The sequence below is a fragment of the Prunus dulcis genome, unplaced genomic scaffold, assembly GCF_902201215.1.
Source record: "Prunus dulcis unplaced genomic scaffold, ALMONDv2, whole genome shotgun sequence".
NCBI classification, from domain to species: domain Eukaryota; kingdom Viridiplantae; phylum Streptophyta; class Magnoliopsida; order Rosales; family Rosaceae; genus Prunus; species Prunus dulcis.
The window spans coordinates 22,604-41,682 of NW_023010034.1; the positions used below are offsets into that span (position 1 = coordinate 22,604).

Below are 19,079 nucleotides of genomic sequence, written 5' to 3' on the forward strand. Positions count from 1 at the left end.
CGTGAACCTTGCGCGTATCAGGCAAGGGATTCATCATCAGAATCGATCCTCGAGCCATAGAGTAGGTGTCATTCAAGCCCATCAGGAACTGCATCACTCTCTCTTTTTCTTCTCTTTCGGTAAGGTTCTTCATCCCTTCACAGTTACAGGAAAAAGGCTCTTGGTATGAGGCCAACTCATTCCAAAGAGCTTTCAATTTCGTGTAATAGATGGAGATTGATTGCTGTCCTTGTCGACAATCGACAATTTCTTGTCGAATCTGATAAATTCTGGAGTCATTGCTCTGTGAAAATCGATCTCGAAGATCAGTCCAAACAGCAGCCGCTGTTTTAGCATAGAGAACACTGCTGGCTATGTCAGGATGTAGGGAGTGCAAGATCCATGACAAAACCATATCATTGCAGCGCTGCCATAGTGGGAATTTTGAGTCATCAGATGATGGTGTCTTGACAGATCCATCAACCAATCCTAGCTTGTTCTTGGCGCTGAGGCTGAGATGCATAGATCTGCTCCATTGACCATAGTTGTGGCCTTCGAGTTTGAAGTTAACTAGGGAGAGTCCAGGTGTGTCGGAGTTGTGTAAAGAGAGTGGATCGGAGAAGGTGTCTGTCGGCTTTGTGATATTTGATTCACCCATGGTTGTTGTGTTTCTATGGTGTTTGATATATGTGTTTGTGTTTGTAGCGGAAGGTGTTTGTGCTTCAGAGTCGTCTAAAGCTCTGATACCATGAGAAATTGATATCTTTATATATGTTAACTTCATACAGCAACGGGAATTATATACATGAATGGAGCAGCTATTCTAGGTAAGGAATTATATACATACAAGGAATAGCTATTCTAGGTAAATAGTTACTGATTATATAATAATTACATCTAGTTCCTACAATCTCTCAATAACAGATCATTGACTTATTTTCTTTCCTTTAACAGCAGAGCATTCAATTCCAATTCTAAATATTGAATTCAAGCACACCACAATTTTTTCAACTCTTCTCTCGTTGTTGCCTCCTTCAAAAAGTGTTGAATCTGCAATGTCCGTAACTCGCTTAGGTAAAGCCATTTTAACAGAAGTATGAAGGTTTAGGTCCCCATTAAACATGTCGTCGGTGGGTCGCTTTCCTGCGAAAATCTCCAACAAGAGAATGCCAAAGCTGTAGACATCTCCATTTGTTGACGCCTCGCTTCCCATACCATACTCTACCATTCAAACATCGTAAAATATTGTCAGCACATTTGTGAAGATAAAATAGCTGAATTATGTAAGACTAAAAGTAAAAAAAGGACAGTAAAGCATATATGATAGAAAATTTTACCTGGAGCAGCATAACCAACCGTTCCTTTTATTCCAATGGAACTTGTGTGATTGTTGGAAACATTAATACCAGCTTCTTGGGAGAGAAATCTTGCGAGTCCAAAGTCAGAAACATGTCCAGTCATCTCGTTGTCCAAAAGAACATTGCTTGGCTTGAGATCACAATGAACTATCTGTGTTTCGCAATGATTATGAAGATAATCCAATGCACAAGCAACATCAATGGCAATCTCTAGCCTTTGATCTAGATTTAAACTCTTGGGTCCCTCTCTTACCTCTTCAATTTCAGTAGGAGGATGCAGCCACTCCTCTAAGCTTCCTCTGTCCATGTACTTGTAAACCAGAGCCTTGAAGTCATTACCATGAAAGTCAACACTTGAACACGCAGTTATAATCTCGACAAGATTTCGATGCTTGATGTTTCTTAAAGCCTCACATTCGGCCATGAAACTCTTCGATGCTCCATGGCGTAACAAGTTGAACACCTTCACAGCAACAAGTTGATGTTTATCATTATCATCAAGAATTCCTTTGTACGCAGACCCAAAACTGCCTGCCCCAATCAAATTAGCCGAAGAGAACTCGTCAGTAGCTCTTAGAAGAGTAGCATATGACACTTGCAAAAAATGGTTCGCCAATGTGCTCAACGGAATCTCTTTCCTTTTCCTTCTTGACGAACAGAGGAAGAAATAGGACATCACCATAACTATTCCAAGAAGAGCAACTCCGGAAAGTACTAACGGGATTATTAATTTCAAGCTACGAGATAATCCTCCTTTTCTGGACTTGCACTTGGGCAGTTGCAGATCAGCAATACCTCCACAGAGCTTGGTGTTGCCAGTAATTGAAATCGCACTTGCATTTTTAAAAGCACCTCCTCCAGTTGGTACCGCTCCCCAAAATTCATTGAATGATAGGTCTAGTTTCTTCAAGAAGACAAAGCCCCCTAAGAATTTTGGAATTTCACCCGACAAATTGTTGCGAGAAAGGTCTAATTCTCCTATGGCTTTCAACCCAATCATAGATGAGGGAATAGGCCCCTTGAAGAAGTTGCCTTGCAAGTACAAAACTTCTAAACTCTCACATGAACCAAGGCTACTAGGAAGTTCTCCGGATAACATGTTATTAGAAACGTCCAGTACACCTAGACTCTTCAACTTTCCAACCTCCATCGGAAGAGAACCCGTAAGGTTGTTCATCGACAAGTTCAAAAGCACTGATAAGGACGGGAGGCCGATAACTTGTTGAGGTATTGCGCCACTAAGTTTATTATTAGATAAATCCAATAATATCAGCTGTTGGCAATCTCCCAAGCTTGAAGGGATGACGCCCTCAAGATTATTTCCTTGTAAGGTGAGTTCGTATAACTTGGTTAAATTTCCTAAAGAGGAGGGAATGCTTCCTGATAATGCATTCATAGAAATATCTAATTCCACAAGGCTTGACATCTTCTGAATTTCAGTGGGAATGTTACCCGTCAAGCTATTTCCCCCCATTGACAACGACTCCAAGTTGACCAGATTCCCTAATTCTGTTGGGATACTTCCATGTAGTTGGTTTCTGAAAACCCAAAACTTTTCAAGCTTGGTTGAAAGATTGGATATTGATGCGGGCAACGTCCCTCCAAAATTGTTTTCACCCACCGACAACCGTTTTAACTCTGTGGCATTGGTCAAGTCCGAAACGAAACTCAAGTCACCATCTGTACCGCTTCCGAGATGATTCCGTTGAATGATGAATATCTCTAGGTCTTGAAGATTTCGGAAATCCGGCATCTGACCTGTGAAGTTGTTAAATTGCATTTGAAGTAATCGCAGATTTGTGGCATTTGATAGTGAGAGAGGCAAGGATCCAAAAAATTGGTTGCTAGAAATGCTAAAGGATTGGAGATTAGGAAGAGTTTTTCCTAAGTCTGATGGAAGCCTCCCTTGAATTTTGTTCCTTCCTACGCTAAAGACACCAAGAGCAGAGAGGTTATAGATGGAGGGAGGAATGGTACCAGATAAGTTGTTTGAGCCCAATGACAAAAATGTTAAGTTTTTCAATTGGCCCAGAGAAGTAGGGATGCTTCCCACCAAGTTATTATCAAGTAAAGAAAGTACCTCGAGAAACGAAAGGTTTCCCAAGGAAGGAGGGATCTCTCCAGTTAAATTATTAAATTGTAAAACAAATCTTCAAAGCTTCGACAAGGAGCCAAATTCAGATGGAATTTTACCCACCAACCCGTTGAAACCGAAATTCATGAAGATGAGGTTGGAGCAATATGATATGTTGTATGGAATAGGGCCACTAAATGAGTTGTTGTTTAGACGTAATACCTGTAATCTACGCAAATGCCCAATTTCTGGAGGGATTTTATTGCTGAAGCTGTTGTTTAGTAGTACTAGTTCCCTTAGGAAACTTAGGTTTCCTATGTGTGGGGATAGGGACCCTGCCAGCTTTTGAGATTGGAGGTCTAGCCTTGTGACCCTCTGGCGATGGCGTCGACCGCAGGAGACACCGTGCCACGAGCAAAAGTGAATGGATTCATTCCAGGAGCTCAATACATTATGAGGATCTTGCTTTATTTGAGCTTTGATGGCTAGCAGTGCAAGCCTATCGGTCACGTTGCCTCCCATTCTCAGATGCATGGAGCGAACGAACAATGCTCCATTCACAAGTGAGTATATTAATAAAATCAGTTTCATAACCAAAACTCCCATTTTGAGTTTGATTATGAAGGCATGGCAAACTGGTTTATAAATAAGATTGAGTAATGCGCTTAACCAATTTCCGGTCATTACGATCAGCCACGGTTGACTTGCTTTCCAAAGACACAAAACTTTGACTTGCTTCCATTAGTCACTTGCAAAGAATTAGTCATACATCAAGCAGACGCTGTCATTGGATTGGAAGCTGATGGGGGTTTATCTAAACGTAAAACGTGGAATCTACGGAAAATGACAAATTAGTCGTTGTTCACTTGCTTTTCCAAATTGAGACGACCTCATTTCCTCTTCCTAGGAGGAAAACTGCTCTCGCAACCCCTATTTGTTGTACTTGTATGGTTGTTAAAATAACAATTACAAAATTGACCCCAAAGCTGTAGCAATTCCCCCGCAGAGCTTGGTGTTGCCAGTAATTGAAATCGCACTTGCATTTTTAAAAGCACCTCCTCCAGTTGGTACCGCTCCCCAAAATTCATTGAATGAGAGGTCCAGTTTCTTCAACAAGACAAAGCCCTCTAAGAATTTTGGAATTTCACCCGATAAATTGTTGCGAGAAAGGTCTAATTCTTCTAAGGCTTTCATCCCGATCATAGATGAGGGAATAGACCCCTTGAAGAAGTTGTCTTGCAAGTGTAAGACTTCTAAACTCTCACATGAACCAAGGCTACTAGGAAGTTCTCCGGATAACATGTTATTTGAAACGTCCAGTACACCCAGACTCTTCAACTTTCCAACCTCCATCGGAAGAGAACCCGTAAAGTTGTTCGTCGACAAGTTCAAAAGCAGTGATAAGGATGGGAGGCCGATAACTTGTTGAGGTATTGCGCCACTAAGTTTATTATTAGATAAATCCAATAATATCAACCTCTCTGGCAATTCTCCAAGCTTGAAGGGATGACGTCTTCAAGATTATTTCCTTGTAAGACGAGTTTGTATAACTTGGTTAAATTTCCTAAAGACGCCGGAATGCTTCCTGATAATGCATTCATAGAAATATCTAATTCCACAAGGCTTGAAAGCTTCTGAATTTCCTTGGGGATGCTACCGGCAAAGCTATTTTCCTCCATTCCCAAAGATTCCAAGCTGACCAAATTTCCTATGTCTGTTGGGATGCTTCCATGTATTTGGTTGCTGTAAAACCAAAACCTTTCAAGCTTGGTTGAGAGATTGGATATTGATGTGGGCAACGTTCCTCCAAAATGGTTGTCATTCATAATCAAATATTTTAACTCTGTGGCATTGGTCAAGTCCGAGATGAAAGTCAAGTCACCATCTGTACTCCAAGATGATTCAGTTGAATGATGAATCGCTCTAGGTCATGAAGCTTTCGAAAATCCGGCACCTGTCCCGTTAGCTTGTTTTGCTGAACTTGAATTATACGTAGATTTGTGGCATTCGATAGTGAGAGTGGCAAGGATCCAAAAAATTGGTTTCCAGCGATGCTAAAGGCTTGGAGATTAGGAAGAGTGTTTCCCAAGTCTGATGGAAGACTCCCTCGAATTTGGTTATCTTCTACGGCAAAACCATCAAGAGCAGAGAGCTTATAGATGGAGGGAGGAATGGTACCAGTTAACTTGTTTAAACCCAATAACAACAACGTTAATTTTTTTAATTGGCCTAGAGAAGTAGGGAGGCTTCCCACCAAGTTATTTCGTAATGCAGCAAGTACCTCAAGAGACGAAAGGTTCCCCAAGGAAGGAGGGATCTCTCCTGTTAAATAATTATATTTTAAAACAAAATTTTGAAGCTTCGACAGAGAGCCAAATTCAGATGGAATTTTACCCACCAGCCGGTTGTGACCGAAATTCATGAAGATGAGGTTGGAGCAATATGATATGTTGTATGGAATAGGGCCACTAAATGAGTTACGGTGTAGAGATAGTACCTGCAATCTACGCAATTGCCCAATTTGTGGAGGGATTTCATGACTAAAGCTGTTGTTTTGGAGCTGTAGTGCCCTTAGGTTTCCTATGTGTGGGGATAGAGACTGATGCAGGAGCATAGGGGTGGATCAAGATAGATATTTACCATTTAATTAGTTATTTCATGATATATTGTTATTTTCTTATTTAGGTAGTATTAGGATATCTTTTATTATTTATGTGTGATTTTATAATTAATTAGTTTACTTTTGGACTAAGTAGCCTTGATGCCCAAGTCTTGTAAAGCCTATAAATAAGACTAATATAATAGTTGTAAGGATAGATGTTGATGATTAATAAAATAGTTTATTTGTGGCATGGATTTGCTACGATATATGTGAGTTTGCACTAGCCCTAGATTTCGGTGCTCGTGTATGTAGTTGGTGACCTGTGTCCAGATCCCAATCCCCATCAATTGGTATCAGAGCTATGGCTCAAGATCTACTTTATCGGTGAGGTTTTTGGATGGAGGGTCGTGTTAACAACTACAACGACAACGACATGGAGGAAATTAGGAGGATGCTACGGCAACTTACAGAACGCATTAATTGCTCGCATTGAAGCTCGAACCCAGATAGGTAAGAGTTCTGACAGGGAGGGATGTGTGAACCCTTATCTGAATCGAGTAGCTCGCATCGACACTCTAAGCCGTGGGAGTCTCTACGGGAAGTACAAGGGAGATAACCCTTTTCATTATTGCGCTCCGCTGTGAGTCAAGTGAAGAGGGCACGGTTATTCTCATTGTGTCTTTGAAGGTATGAATGAATTTGGTAATTTTGGTGCATCTTGTTATTCAACGAAGTTATTAAATTTGGATTTACCTCCAACATTTGATCCTTGCAATTGTGAAAATTGCAATGAAAATTGTTTGGGTGTTCAAAGCAATTTTGATAAGCAATTTATTGACCGGCACAATGAAGAGATGAGAATTGAGAAAACTTTCAAAGATATTATTAATTTTATGGGCATTAATATTTTCACTTGGAAGGTTGCCAAAAATCTAGTTGATTTTCTCAATCGGTTGAAGATTCTAGAGAGAAACATTTGCATTGTTAGAGGGAGTAAGAAGAAGCCAAGAATAACGAAATATTCCTAATATCTTATTATTTGGAAAGGAAGATTTCAATTGGATGCTAAAAGATTCAGAATTCATATGAAGCAATTGAAGATTCTACTCGGATTTTCCTCAATCAAAGACTTGAATTCGAGGACGAATTCTTTCCAACCATGGGAGTCTGATGCAGGAGCATAGGGGTGGATCAAGATAGATATTTACCATTTAATTAGTTATTTCATGATATATTGTTATTTTCTTATTTAGGTAGTTTTAGGATATCTTTTATTACTTATGTGTGATTTTATAATTAATTAGTTTAATTTTGGGCCAAGTAGCCTTGGTGCCCAAGTCTTGTAAAGCCTATAAATAAGGCTAATGTAATAGTTGTAAGGATAGATGTTGATGATTAATAAAATAGTTTATTTGTGGCATGGATTTGCTACGATATATGTGAGTTTACACTAGCCCTAGATTTCGGTGCTCGTGTATGTGGTTAATGACCTGTGTCCGAATCCCGATCCCCATCAGAGACCCTGCCAGCTTTTGAGATTGGAGGTCTAGCCTTGTGACCCTCTGGCGATGGCGTCGACCGCAGAAGACACCGTGCCACGAGCAAAAGTGAATGGATTCATTCCAGGAGCTCAATACATTATGAGGATCTTGCTTTATTTGAGCTTTGACGGCTAGCAGTGCAAGCCTATCGGTCTCGTTGCCTCTCATTCTCAGATGCATGGAGCAAACGAATAATGCTCCATTCACAAGTGAGTATATTAATAAAAGGGAAATAAGCTGATATAATCACTTTTTAAAAGTGGTATTCTGAAATAATCAGCTTACAAATTGTGTTCTCAAATAATCACTTGTGGACGTGAAATGACCAAACTGCCCTCCATATAAAAGCACATGTATCAACCCGTTATTGGCCTTTGATGAAAGGGAACTCAGCTCAACTCTCTCTCCTCTGTGTTGGAAGGTTGGCAAAAATTGGGGGAAGTCCAGGTTGCGAGACATGTTCCCACTGAGCAATCCAGTTCGCAACCCATCCATCGTCCTAACCCAGATGTCCTCAAACTTGGGACCCTAGTTTGGGCGCAGCGAAGCCGGAAGGCACGGCGTCCATTGTTGACCTCCCGATCGAGCTGACTGCTGCGATTCCACAGAGAAGGGAAAGTGGCGACTTCCGGTGTCGTTGTGAACGGATGTGAGTTGTGATATTGGTTTGGTAGTGTATGTGTATTATGAAATCGTTCAGCCCCTTTTCACCACAGAGGGCATAAAAGCTTAAATTTTCAGTTTGCACTTGTTGTGATATGTTGAAATTCATAGTTTGTGATATTATCTGCAGTGGGAACTGTCTGGTGAAGTTGAATTTTGTTTAAAATTGACTGAATGCGTGTATAATGTAGTGCAATGTGTTTGATAATGGTGAAAATAACAGCACACAGAAAAATCATAGGTTAACTTTGTCTGGCCTACAAATTTGTAAATACGGCTAGTGTTAGGCTCAATTTAGATGCTAATGTGGGGAATTTATTGGCATTCTGGGTTTGTTTTGGTAAGAAGTATAGTTTGTGTGTTTTGGTTTCGAATTTGGTAATTGAGCTTGTACTACATTATACGCTTTCTATCACAACCTGATCCTTTTGTTGAAGGTGTTTACATTTGTGCAAAAGACTTGGAGGGTTAGAGGGTTCATATTTCTGCCATTGTATGTGTATGTTAGTTTGTTAATAACTTGGAACCCACAGATATCATCTTCTAAATCAGAGAAAAAACAAAAAGGAATAAAAGTTAATTGTTGAAGCAGCTACAATTAACTTTTGAAGATTTGAGGATTTAGAAGATGATATGTGTAGTGGAATGATTGTTGTGCATGTTTTTATTCATCTATTTTGTATTTTTTAGTGTTATGAATCGGTGTAGTAATTATTTATGTTTTTTGCAGAAATGGATACAGTTGGAATTTTGGTATGCTACAATGGAAATTGGGTTAAGAAGGATAACATTGAGAGTTATGAAGGTGGGGAGGCTAAAGGCATAATAGTGTCACGGAACGTAACGTTTTCCGAACTTGTTGAACGCATTTATAAGATCATGGATGCAGAGCCCACGAAATATAGTGTCACATTGAAGTATTCAGTTCCTGTATCCGCATCTGTCAGTAAGCAGATAAGGGTTGAAGACAATGATGATGTTCAATATTTTCTCAAGTACAACACAGATGTTATGGCCTCTAAAGTAACCCCTTTAGTAGCAAGCTTGAAAAACATCGAAGGGCATGGTATTGAAGGGTGCAATGGCATTGTAAGCGTGGAGAGTAGCAATGCTCCTGCTACCTTTGTTGTGGAACGAAGAAATGTGGCAATTTCGCACAATGAAACTGAAAATGGTGGGAATGGTTTTAATTGGAGTGATTGGGTTGAAGAAGTTCATTTTGAAAGCGGTGAAAACATAGTTGCTGATTTCAATCAACCTAGCAATGAAGAGGAACCATACTCTGCACCAATTGTGCATCCTCATGAGGACAGCGGTGCGGAACCCTCCACTGTGCAGTGTAGACAGGTGCAATCTGAACCTCCCCGGCAATCAAGTTCGAGTGAAATGCATACAATTCGGGTTGATTCGAAGCATGGTGAGAGTGTGGAATATATTGGTTATGGTGGAGGACTTTCGTGCATAAATTGGGAAGCAAATTTGAAGGTTGGCCGAGTGTATCCAAATAAGATTGCCCTTTTAAAAACCATCAGTTTAGCAGCAATTAGAGGCCACTTTCGGTTCAGAACAGTCCAATCTGGGAAGCGTCGGTTTTGTGTTCGCTGTTGGCAGGTGCCTTGCCCTTGGAAACTTCGGGCATATAAAGTTGGATTACATGAGTTTAAGGTTGTTAAATACGATCCACTTCATGAATGTGATCTGAGGTTTGTAAGTAGTCACCATCCTCAAGCTACGGCCGAATTGGTGTCTGACTGTGTTAAATGGAGATTTCAGGATTCGCGCAGCATTTATACTGCAGCTGATATAAAGACAGATGTGAAAAAAAAATTTGGTGTCAGCATAAGCTACTCTACGGCTTGGAGAAGCCGAGAGTTAGCTTTCAAAACAATGAGAGGGTCTGCAGAAGAGTCGTATTCCCTTCTCCCTTCCTATTGTTATGAGTTGGAGCGTACAAATCCGGGAACTTTGACATACATTGAGACTGATGCAGCCGACCACTTCTTATATTTTTTTATGTCCATTGGTGCATGCATACGAGGATTTAAGTCGTCAATGCGGCCCGTGATTGCTGTTGATGCTACCCATTTGAAGTGCAAGTATAAAGGTGTTTTGTTTGTTGCGACCGCATTTGACGGAAATCGCAACATATATCCTGTTGCCTTTGGGATTGGAGATTTGGAGACGGATGCAGCATGGGAGTGGTTTTTGAGAAAATTACATTGTGCAATTGGTGATTGCTCGAATCTTGTTGTCATATCTGATCGCAATGTTAGCATACAACATGGGTTGCGTAGAGTTTTTCCTGGGGCAAGCCATGGTATTTGCTTTTATCACTTGAAGGGCAATATGAAAGCCTCATTTCACTTGAAGCAACGGGATCCGATATTGGGGTATTTTATAAGGGCAGCGAAGTCTTATCGTCTAGCGGAGTTCAATCGTCACTTCTCGATGATAAACAATGAGCGAGTGCGAAATTATCTACTACGTGCAGGCGTTCAGAAGTGGTCACGGGCCCACTGTGATGGACGACGCTATAATGTGATGACAACGAATATTGTGGAGTCCATTAATTCAGTTCTTCGTTTTGCAAGGATGCTTCCGGTCCTACACTTGATCGATGAAATCACAAATTTACTTCTCACTTGGTTTAGTGAACGTCGAGATTTAGCAATGAAATGTCATTCTACATTGTGCCCTGATTTGGGTGAACAGAAGTTAAGGAAGAGGTTAGACGCTGCGTCAAGGATGAATGTGGTCAAAATCAATGATGTTGAGTATAATGTTCTGGATGGTGATTTGAACGGTCTGGTGCACTTGGCAAACCGTAGTTGTACGTGCAGGAAGTTTGACTTGGAGCAACTCCCGTGCAAGCATGCTATTGCGGTATGTCGGCACTTGAATTTGAACCCCTACTCCTTTGCCTCTTCTTATTATACACGAGCTACATGGGCAGCTGCATATGCTGAATCTATTTATCCTGTACCACCTAAAGGCACATGGGTTATTCCCGAACATTTGAACAATGTCAAAATCCTTCCTCCTGTTTGTAAGGTTATGCCGGGCCGTCGCAAAATGCAAAGAGTACCTTCCAAAGGAGAGGACTCCCGGCAAAAAAAATGCTCAAGGTGTGGTGTGAAGGGCCACTACCGAAATACATGCAAACAATCTGTCCCTCTCAAGAACTGAAGTCTCTAATTGCGCATATTGCACAGTTATTCAGTTTGTACCTCACTTGTCATCAACTGTGAAGTTCATGAATAGGTTCGGTGATGCTGCAGGGATGGAAGTCCGTCAATTAAACGGTCATGTGAAGCATATGGAACAAGGTAACAAGTTCCTTGCAATGAGAGCCTATTATTAGTAGCAATTTGTTAACATACAGTTGTACCTGTTTTATTGAAACCAGCTGTTATTTAACACTGTTCCACTGGCCAATGTGTCATACAGATTAGCATTTCTATTCGTTTGTGATGTACCTTTTATTTTCATTTAAATTGTATTCGATTTGGTGTTGTGAAATGTGATTGTAGTCACGTTGGCATCACTTGGTTTCCTTTCCTACACAACGTTATGTCCTCTCTTTATATGCATCGTATTGGTATTGTATTGTACCTTTGTTGCCATCGTATTGGTATTGTATTGTACCTTTGTTGCACGGCCATTGGTAGTGTAATGACAACGGTTTCTGTCCCAAATGAAAGGGCCTAGAAGGCTAACTAAAATGTAATCTCGTACATAAAACGTATTTCAAATGCAAATGTTACGCAATTAGTGGGAGCGTCATTGTACTTCATGATTTCTCATTGTTCTGATTGCCATAGACCAAACTATCTATAGTGTTTGGGAAACTATCCATGCAGGTACACATGGTGAACATCCTGCACTACTATCGTGATATGGACTTTTCAAATAGTTAATTATTCACTTCAAGTCACACACACAGAGGAACAAACCCTTCCCCATTTGTGTGTGATTAGTGCCTATGGACTCTGGTACCTATAACTCTTCCAATCCAACCTGTTTTGCAAAATAACAAAGTCAGTTATTAGTGTTCTATATTGTTGGGCACAGTGTCCGTGGTTTGTATCCAATTGCCTTAAGGTATCAATACATGTCCCATATTTCCATGGATATTCCGCGCGTCATAACCATCGATCTGTCCGAAACCCTCCATATACACGACCATTGCTAGAGTCACTGTTTTTAAGTACTCAGATGTAGAGGCTATAATATGAGGTGTATTTCCATAAAGCAGCAATATAACAGTACTATAAGCACAATACGATTACAATATGTGTCAATAATTATACAATACAAACACAATATACACCCGTTATGCTTCTAATATGAGGCCAATAAACGTTTCATAAGCACACCTCCACGTTACAGTACTTCATATGTATACAAACCAAGTAATTTCCCACTCAACGGTGAGAATAAGAGGAAGGCGTAAACAAGGCACCACATTCATACAAAAGCCACCAAATACATACAAAATGATTCCACCCGTACTTACCCTGACCCAGCTACAGAAACCCTTCCACAAAATCACCATGTTTACAGGTCCATGAATAGATCCAATTCTTTGGTCTTCTTCCTCGCTGCATGCACAAGGATATGATCAGCCATTCCCTGGCCACCCTTATTCAGCACCTGCCACACACCACCAACATCTATTTCGCTCCAATTGTAGTCTGGTGACACGACGGAAGCATAATCCCGGAACATCTCGAACCCATTGTTAAAACATTCAACCAGTTCATGGTTAAATTCTTCAGATTCAGTGAATTTTTGGACAGCATCTTTCTTTGTTTCTTCCAATTGTAACGTCAACGAGGCTAACTTCGCGCTTCGACTTTCGGCTTTCATTGTTTGCTTAACTTCTCTAGCAAATGCTTTGTTCAGCTTGTTCGTCAAGTTGCCCATCACCTGGCCATGAATATCGCATTTGGTTTCCCACCAATCCGTTGCCGTACACAAATATTGGAGGTGATGCTTCACTTCAGCTATTTTCTTTAGCGGATCAATGTTGTCTGCCTCACTTCCGGATGACGTGGGATCGTTATTTGGAGTCCCAGGTGGAGATGGGAAAGGGACATGCCATGGCTGGTCTCCTGGGTAACTAACAACCTCGTTTGGAGGGATTACGTCTGACATCTTCAACTTCAAATGGGGATAATGCACACATGCACCCTGAAAAATAGTTAACGTTACAAAATCAATCTGGAGCTTCCTTTTCGTTACCAACAATAGGGTGAGATTTAGTACAGCTTTGGTGTATGATATATATGGAATTGAATGAGTAGGTTAGACCCTCTTATATAGAAGGAGTTGTCTGTTTTATATTGCTTTCAATGACTACATTACAAAATCAATCTTCTGTCATTACTCCTTTCTGTCACTGACAGCATTGTCAAATGCCCATTACAGTCGGACCAAATACGAAAATACACACCTGTCAACGTCAGGTGGGATGAATCTACCTACAAATACTTTCATGGTCCATTTTTGTAATTGGCCAATTACTTGTCAAATTACCGTACTCATATATTTGGGACAATTTGTAGTTTTGGTACAGGAGGGAAATTGGGGAAAGAGGACAAAAGGAATAAATTGCAAATTCAACATGGGTCCCATACAACAACCACCAACCAATGGTAAAGAATAGTTATATACAGCTGTTATTATGCACAGGCCAAGTCAAATGTGTTGCCCAACAACTCCCGCCAATAACTCCCGCCTAAAATTGGACCCAACAACTGCCGCCAATAACTCCCGCCTCTTCATGACAGTCATTTACTCCTGGTCATTAATACCTCCCACTATTTAATTGTAACCCAGCTGCATCCACCCAACTTTTCCATCACAGTTACTCCGTCAAACCCCCCCTGCCTGCCTGCGCAGCTATTTCACCTACATCACAATGAATGGCAGTTTGGTCAAACTAATGGCCACACCAACCCACAGTAAATACCCAACACCCATGGACCCCAACCCCACACCAAACCCAACCCTTGCCATTACTGAAGGAGGGGACACTGAAACACCTGCCAAAGCAGCAACAGAAGACACTGAAGACTGGGTCCATGGACTGCAGCAATGTCGAGCCAATACCATGTTCTGGAAAAATCTCCATGCAAACATAGTTAGCAAAATTAAAGAGGGCCAAGCTAGGTGGGGTGTCATAAAAAAGCGCACAATTCGGGCGCGTTATCAAGCCCGGATGCATCTTCTACATATGAAGGCTGTCAGAGGTAGAATTGAAAATGCCCCTGCCAGTGCAGTTATTGCATTCAAAGAATCAGACGAAATGGCTCAGCTGAAGCAACAACAACTGGAATCCGGCTTCGAACTATTTAGGAAGTTTGCACAAATTGTGGATGCAGAAGGAAAGTGGGACATCACTGTGGGAGGGGTCATGAACTTAATGGGTCGCGGTCGCCGCATTTGACGGGTATGCAACTCGAAATTGGGCCACAGCGAGAGGGTTTGCCTTGTAATATTACCATGGCTACTATTGGGGACAAACCCAGTACAGTGGACTTTTTGACGTGGCCTCTTTTTGTAATATATACGTATGAGGTGCCCTTTTTTTTTTTGTTTCGGATGTTTTCTGTTGGGGAAAGGGGGCCTCGTTGGTACATATGTTTATTGTAAGCTGCAGGTGCCGTCTTTGTTAACATTGTATTCTGTAAGTTCGAGGTCACCTCTTTGTACATTTTGTCTTCTGTAAGTTTCACCTGGCTTTTGTATGCTGCCAGGTTGAGGTGGCCTTCGTTTTATATGTACGTTTCCACGTGCCTTTCTTTTGTGTTTAATGCAGGAACTTTGATAACTGCAGTTCATGTAGTTTGGCAGCATTCATTTCATATTCGATATAACGTAATTACCTTCCATAGCGTCCATATTTGTAGACTTGTTCCTTGACATTGCAAAACCAATACGTAAGACAGTATAAAAAATGTTATAATAGCTGTACCAATGTCAAATAATGCTGAGGTTACATTGGAATGCCAATATAACACCAATATCGGGCATTATAAAACCAATACAAATCAATAGCGATACAATAAAGTTACAATATGATACCAATATAGTACCACTGTCCTACCAATACGTCATTCATAAACCAATATAAAAACAACTAAGAATGGCATGTACTGTATCTGCAAGTGTATACCATGTCGTATCTGTCATAAACTAAGGCTATGAATACCATTGGGCCCAATCTATACTTACTGTTGGGAATGGTAAATATTGGAAGAAAAAAAAAATTTCCTTTTTAAAAACACCCCATTAACTCCAGGTTTCATGTTTGTGCACTCACACCATGTTACTGAAACATTGTGCACATGCAAGTGTAACCCTTTGAATTTGGGATGACCCTCTTCAGCACCCTAAATATCGCACAACGTGAACAACAATTCATACCCTCCAAAACAAGAAGATGAGTAGGAGGAGCCTCCGTACCGGTGAGGGTGAGTCAGTGACGTCTCGGTTGCCCGGTCAAGACGCGACTTCAAGATGTCGCTGGGAAATGGAAGCTGCGAGTTCAGTGTGTTCACGGCTGTGCTACTGTGGGAACGTTGTCAAAACGCATACATCGTGGACGGTTTCTCATCCTGGAAGGAGGTTTCAAGTATGTGCGAGGGTAAGTTTATTTATGTGTAAGTTTTAGCTTACATGTTGGAATTGTCTGTATTCCAAATCTGATGGTGGATGTCTTTGTTTGAAAACATTGCTTCCGTTTGTGCAGAGGAATGGATGTACATTTTGGGAATGGGCTGACCCAGAGATGTGTGACAGATCGAAGCACATCATTCCAGGCTTGCTTAGGAAAATAAACCGCCTGGAAGAAGAAAAAAACGCTGGAAAAGGAAAGATGAAAAACCCATGGTTTTGGGTCTCTGTTTTCTTGGTAGGAATGGTCATTTATTTGTTGTTTTCCAAATGTAATAGGACTCTTGGTCATCTACAGTTGGCAGGTTAAAGTTGGTTAGGTTAAGGATGTAATGGAACAGGTTTTGTGAAGGCATAGATGGTCGTTTTCTATTGTGGTTTCATCTTGGTTTGAAAAGGCAAACACAAACGGCATAGGCAATAACCCCAGGGTCAGGTATTTTGGTATCAAGTCTTATGCAGCCTCAATCGTCAGACCATTTTTTCCACGTTAACATGATAAATAACAAAATATTAGACGGTGAGGGACCTCCCAAAACTACAACTCAATGACGTCAAACAATAGATTATTGGGAAATAGCCCAAAAAGCCACAATTTTTGAAACTATGGCTGCATGAAGATTTGTCCAAAACATGGTATTGCGTTGACATTGCTGTATGCCATGGACCAAGTCTGCAGGGAGTGAATTCGGTGACTTGGCTTCTGTTTCAGTCTCCCCTCCTTCAGTAATTGAAATCGTTGTGTTTGGTGTGAGGTTATGGTCCATGGTCTTTGATTTTTATTGTTGGCTCGTGTACAACTTAATTGGAAGAACAGGGGACTAAATGCGATGTGAGTTAAATATGTGGGGAAGGTAGTGGCTGTAAGCAGCAGTTAATGTGATGGAAGTTTTCATTTCAAACAGGTGGGTTGATTAATATACCTGCAAATTTTAATGACCAAACCAGTAAGTGAGAGAGTTATTGGCGGGAGGGATTAGGAGGAGTAATTGGCGGGAGGGTTAGGCGGGATAGTATTGGGCGGGATAGTATGGGCGGGAGTTATTACCCAGGTTGACTTTATGCCTTTTTGTAATATATGGAACAGTTGGACGTTCCCAACTTGGTCATTTTCCCATTATGTCATTGAAATAAGGGAGTTGCCTATTTGCCAAATTCACCAACTCATTCGAATTGACCAATAATGGTTATTGTCTTATTTCTCATTTCACCAATCTCAATTCGTTTCCATTTTGCCATTTTTCATATTTTCCTATTTTCCATGTGTCATCCAAGTTTCCTATTTTTCAATTTTTCAATGTTTCATTATTTTTTCCTATTCCCTATTTTCGTATTGTGCAATTTCCCAAGTTTCCTTTTGTTCTATTTCCAGTTTTCCAATTTTTCAATGTTCCCATTTTCCCCCCATTATGTACTTATAAAAAGTTGCCTACTTTGCCTAATTCAGACAGTAATTAAAATTGTCCAATATGGTAATTGTCTTATTTCCCATTTCCACAATTTCAATTTGTTTACATTTTTCTGATTTTCCATGTGTCCCTGTTTCCTATTTCCAATTTTCAAATTTTAAGTTTGTGTCCAATTATCCAATGTTTTTTTTTCCAATTCGACTATTTTCTAAGTTTCCTTTTTTTTTTCTATTTCAAATTTTTCATTGCGGTAACTGTCCTTTTGTTCAATTTCCACTTTTGCTATTTTCCAAGTTGCCTTATTTCCTATTCGAGTTCATTTATCCAGTTCTCCAATATTCCAATATTCCAATATTCCAATTTTCCAATTTTCAATTTTGAATTTCCCAATTTGCTTATTTGCCTACTTTCCAAGTGTCCTTTTTTCTGATTTTTCGAATTTTCATATTGTCATGTTTTCAGAGTTTCCTTTATTTCCTATTTCCTATTTCCTATTTTCCTATTTTCCTATTTTCCTATTTTCCTATTTTCCTATTTTCCAAGTTTCCTTTTGGCCAATTTCGACATTTCCAAATTTCCAAGTTGCTTTCTTTTCCAATTTACAATTCCCAAATTTCCTATTTTCCAAGTGTCCTTTTTTCCTTTTTCCAATTTTCCACTTTTCCAACAATCATTTGATCCTATTGCGTACTTTCCTGTTTCAAATTTTTCCTTATTTCCTTTTTCCAATTTTCCAATTTTCGAATTTTACAACTTTCCAACTTTCCATTTTTTCGTATTTCCGTTGTTCCAATTTTTCTTGTCTTCAATTTCCAATTTTCCAAGTTTCCTTATTTCCCATATCCAAGTTTTAAGTTGTCACTTTTCCAAATTTCCAATTTCCGTGTTGTGCTATTTTCCTATTTTCTGGGGTTGTGTTCTGAAATTCGCAGTAAATGCTTACTTACATAGTCCTATTTGGGGTTCCAATCCACAAATTCCTATTTCCCATTAAGGTTTCGTTTGTTGTCGTTTGGAAGCCAATTTTATTGTTCTTAATGTCATGTTGTACTGCTGTAACTTACAGCCAAGGCGTTAATGGTGTAGTTTTGAATCCCATCAATTTAATGCACCAACAGAACACCCAATTGACCTCATATAAGTTCGTGCATGCAGCGAGAAGAAAGGACAAAGACATGGATCTTTTGATGGACCTGTCCACCCGAGTGAATGCTGCTTCAGTTCATCTCACCCGAGTACATGGATCTTTTGTTGCCTTCATTTTCCCTTCGCGGGATAGATAGTATTGTTCAGTTTGGGAGGCGATTTCTTTCGCATGTGTGAAATGTTGTCTGTAATGTGTATGCATTGTATGTACATTGACTTAATATTGATTTGTATTGTGTTTGTATTCCCTGAATACTGTAATGTGTATGTATTGTATGTATATTGCCAAATATTGCCTTTATATTGCACTTGTATTGTCTACAATTGATTCGTATTGTATATTTATTGTGGCCATATTGCCCTACTATTGCCTTCGTTTCATTTTTAAGCTCTGCTTTGAATCAATACGTGGCATATTGGCTGAATATGGGAGAGAGAAGATCAATTCTGACTCTCCCTAAGTGGATAAAATAGATGCTCAATATGAATCCTTTCCTCCACAAGTTTGTGTACAGTGCCGTACGTTCTGTGTTGTAGGTGCCACACTGGCTTATTAAAATTGATGATTGGCCATGACAAACATTTTGTTTGCTTACTTGTACAAAAGTACATATTTGTGTCAATAAC

The 19,079-nt window shown here is 40.1% G+C and overlaps 2 protein-coding genes across 2 annotated transcripts; both read right to left on the reverse strand.

The window, feature by feature from the left end:
• Window positions 1-904: 904 nt before the first annotated feature.
• On the reverse strand, window positions 905-3,933 carry LOC117612622 (probable LRR receptor-like serine/threonine-protein kinase At3g47570). Its single transcript, XM_034341300.1, is given in 3 exon segments — window positions 905-1,200; window positions 1,317-2,207; window positions 2,283-3,933. Coding segments are annotated over 3 exon segments (2,838 nt in total).
• A 444-nt stretch (window positions 3,934-4,377) lies between these two features.
• LOC117612623 (receptor kinase-like protein Xa21) lies at window positions 4,378-5,090 on the reverse strand. Its single transcript, XM_034341302.1, has 2 exons — window positions 4,889-5,090; window positions 4,378-4,832 (listed from the first exon to the last, which is right to left on the reverse strand). Exons 1-2 carry the CDS (start codon window positions 5,088-5,090, stop codon window positions 4,378-4,380), a joined length of 657 nt encoding a protein of 218 aa, XP_034197193.1.
• Window positions 5,091-19,079: the final 13,989 nt, after the last annotated feature.

Bases quoted from the DNA above. Each gene is read 5' to 3' on its own strand.
- LOC117612623 (XM_034341302.1), bottom strand. From the start codon at position 5,090: ATGGAGGAAAATAGCTTTGCCGGTAGCATCCCCAAGGAAATTCAGAAG. The intron at 4,833-4,888 runs GTTGATATTATT...TACCTCAACAAG, and splicing joins CTTGGAGAATTGCCAGAGAG to TTATCGGCCTCCCATCCTTA.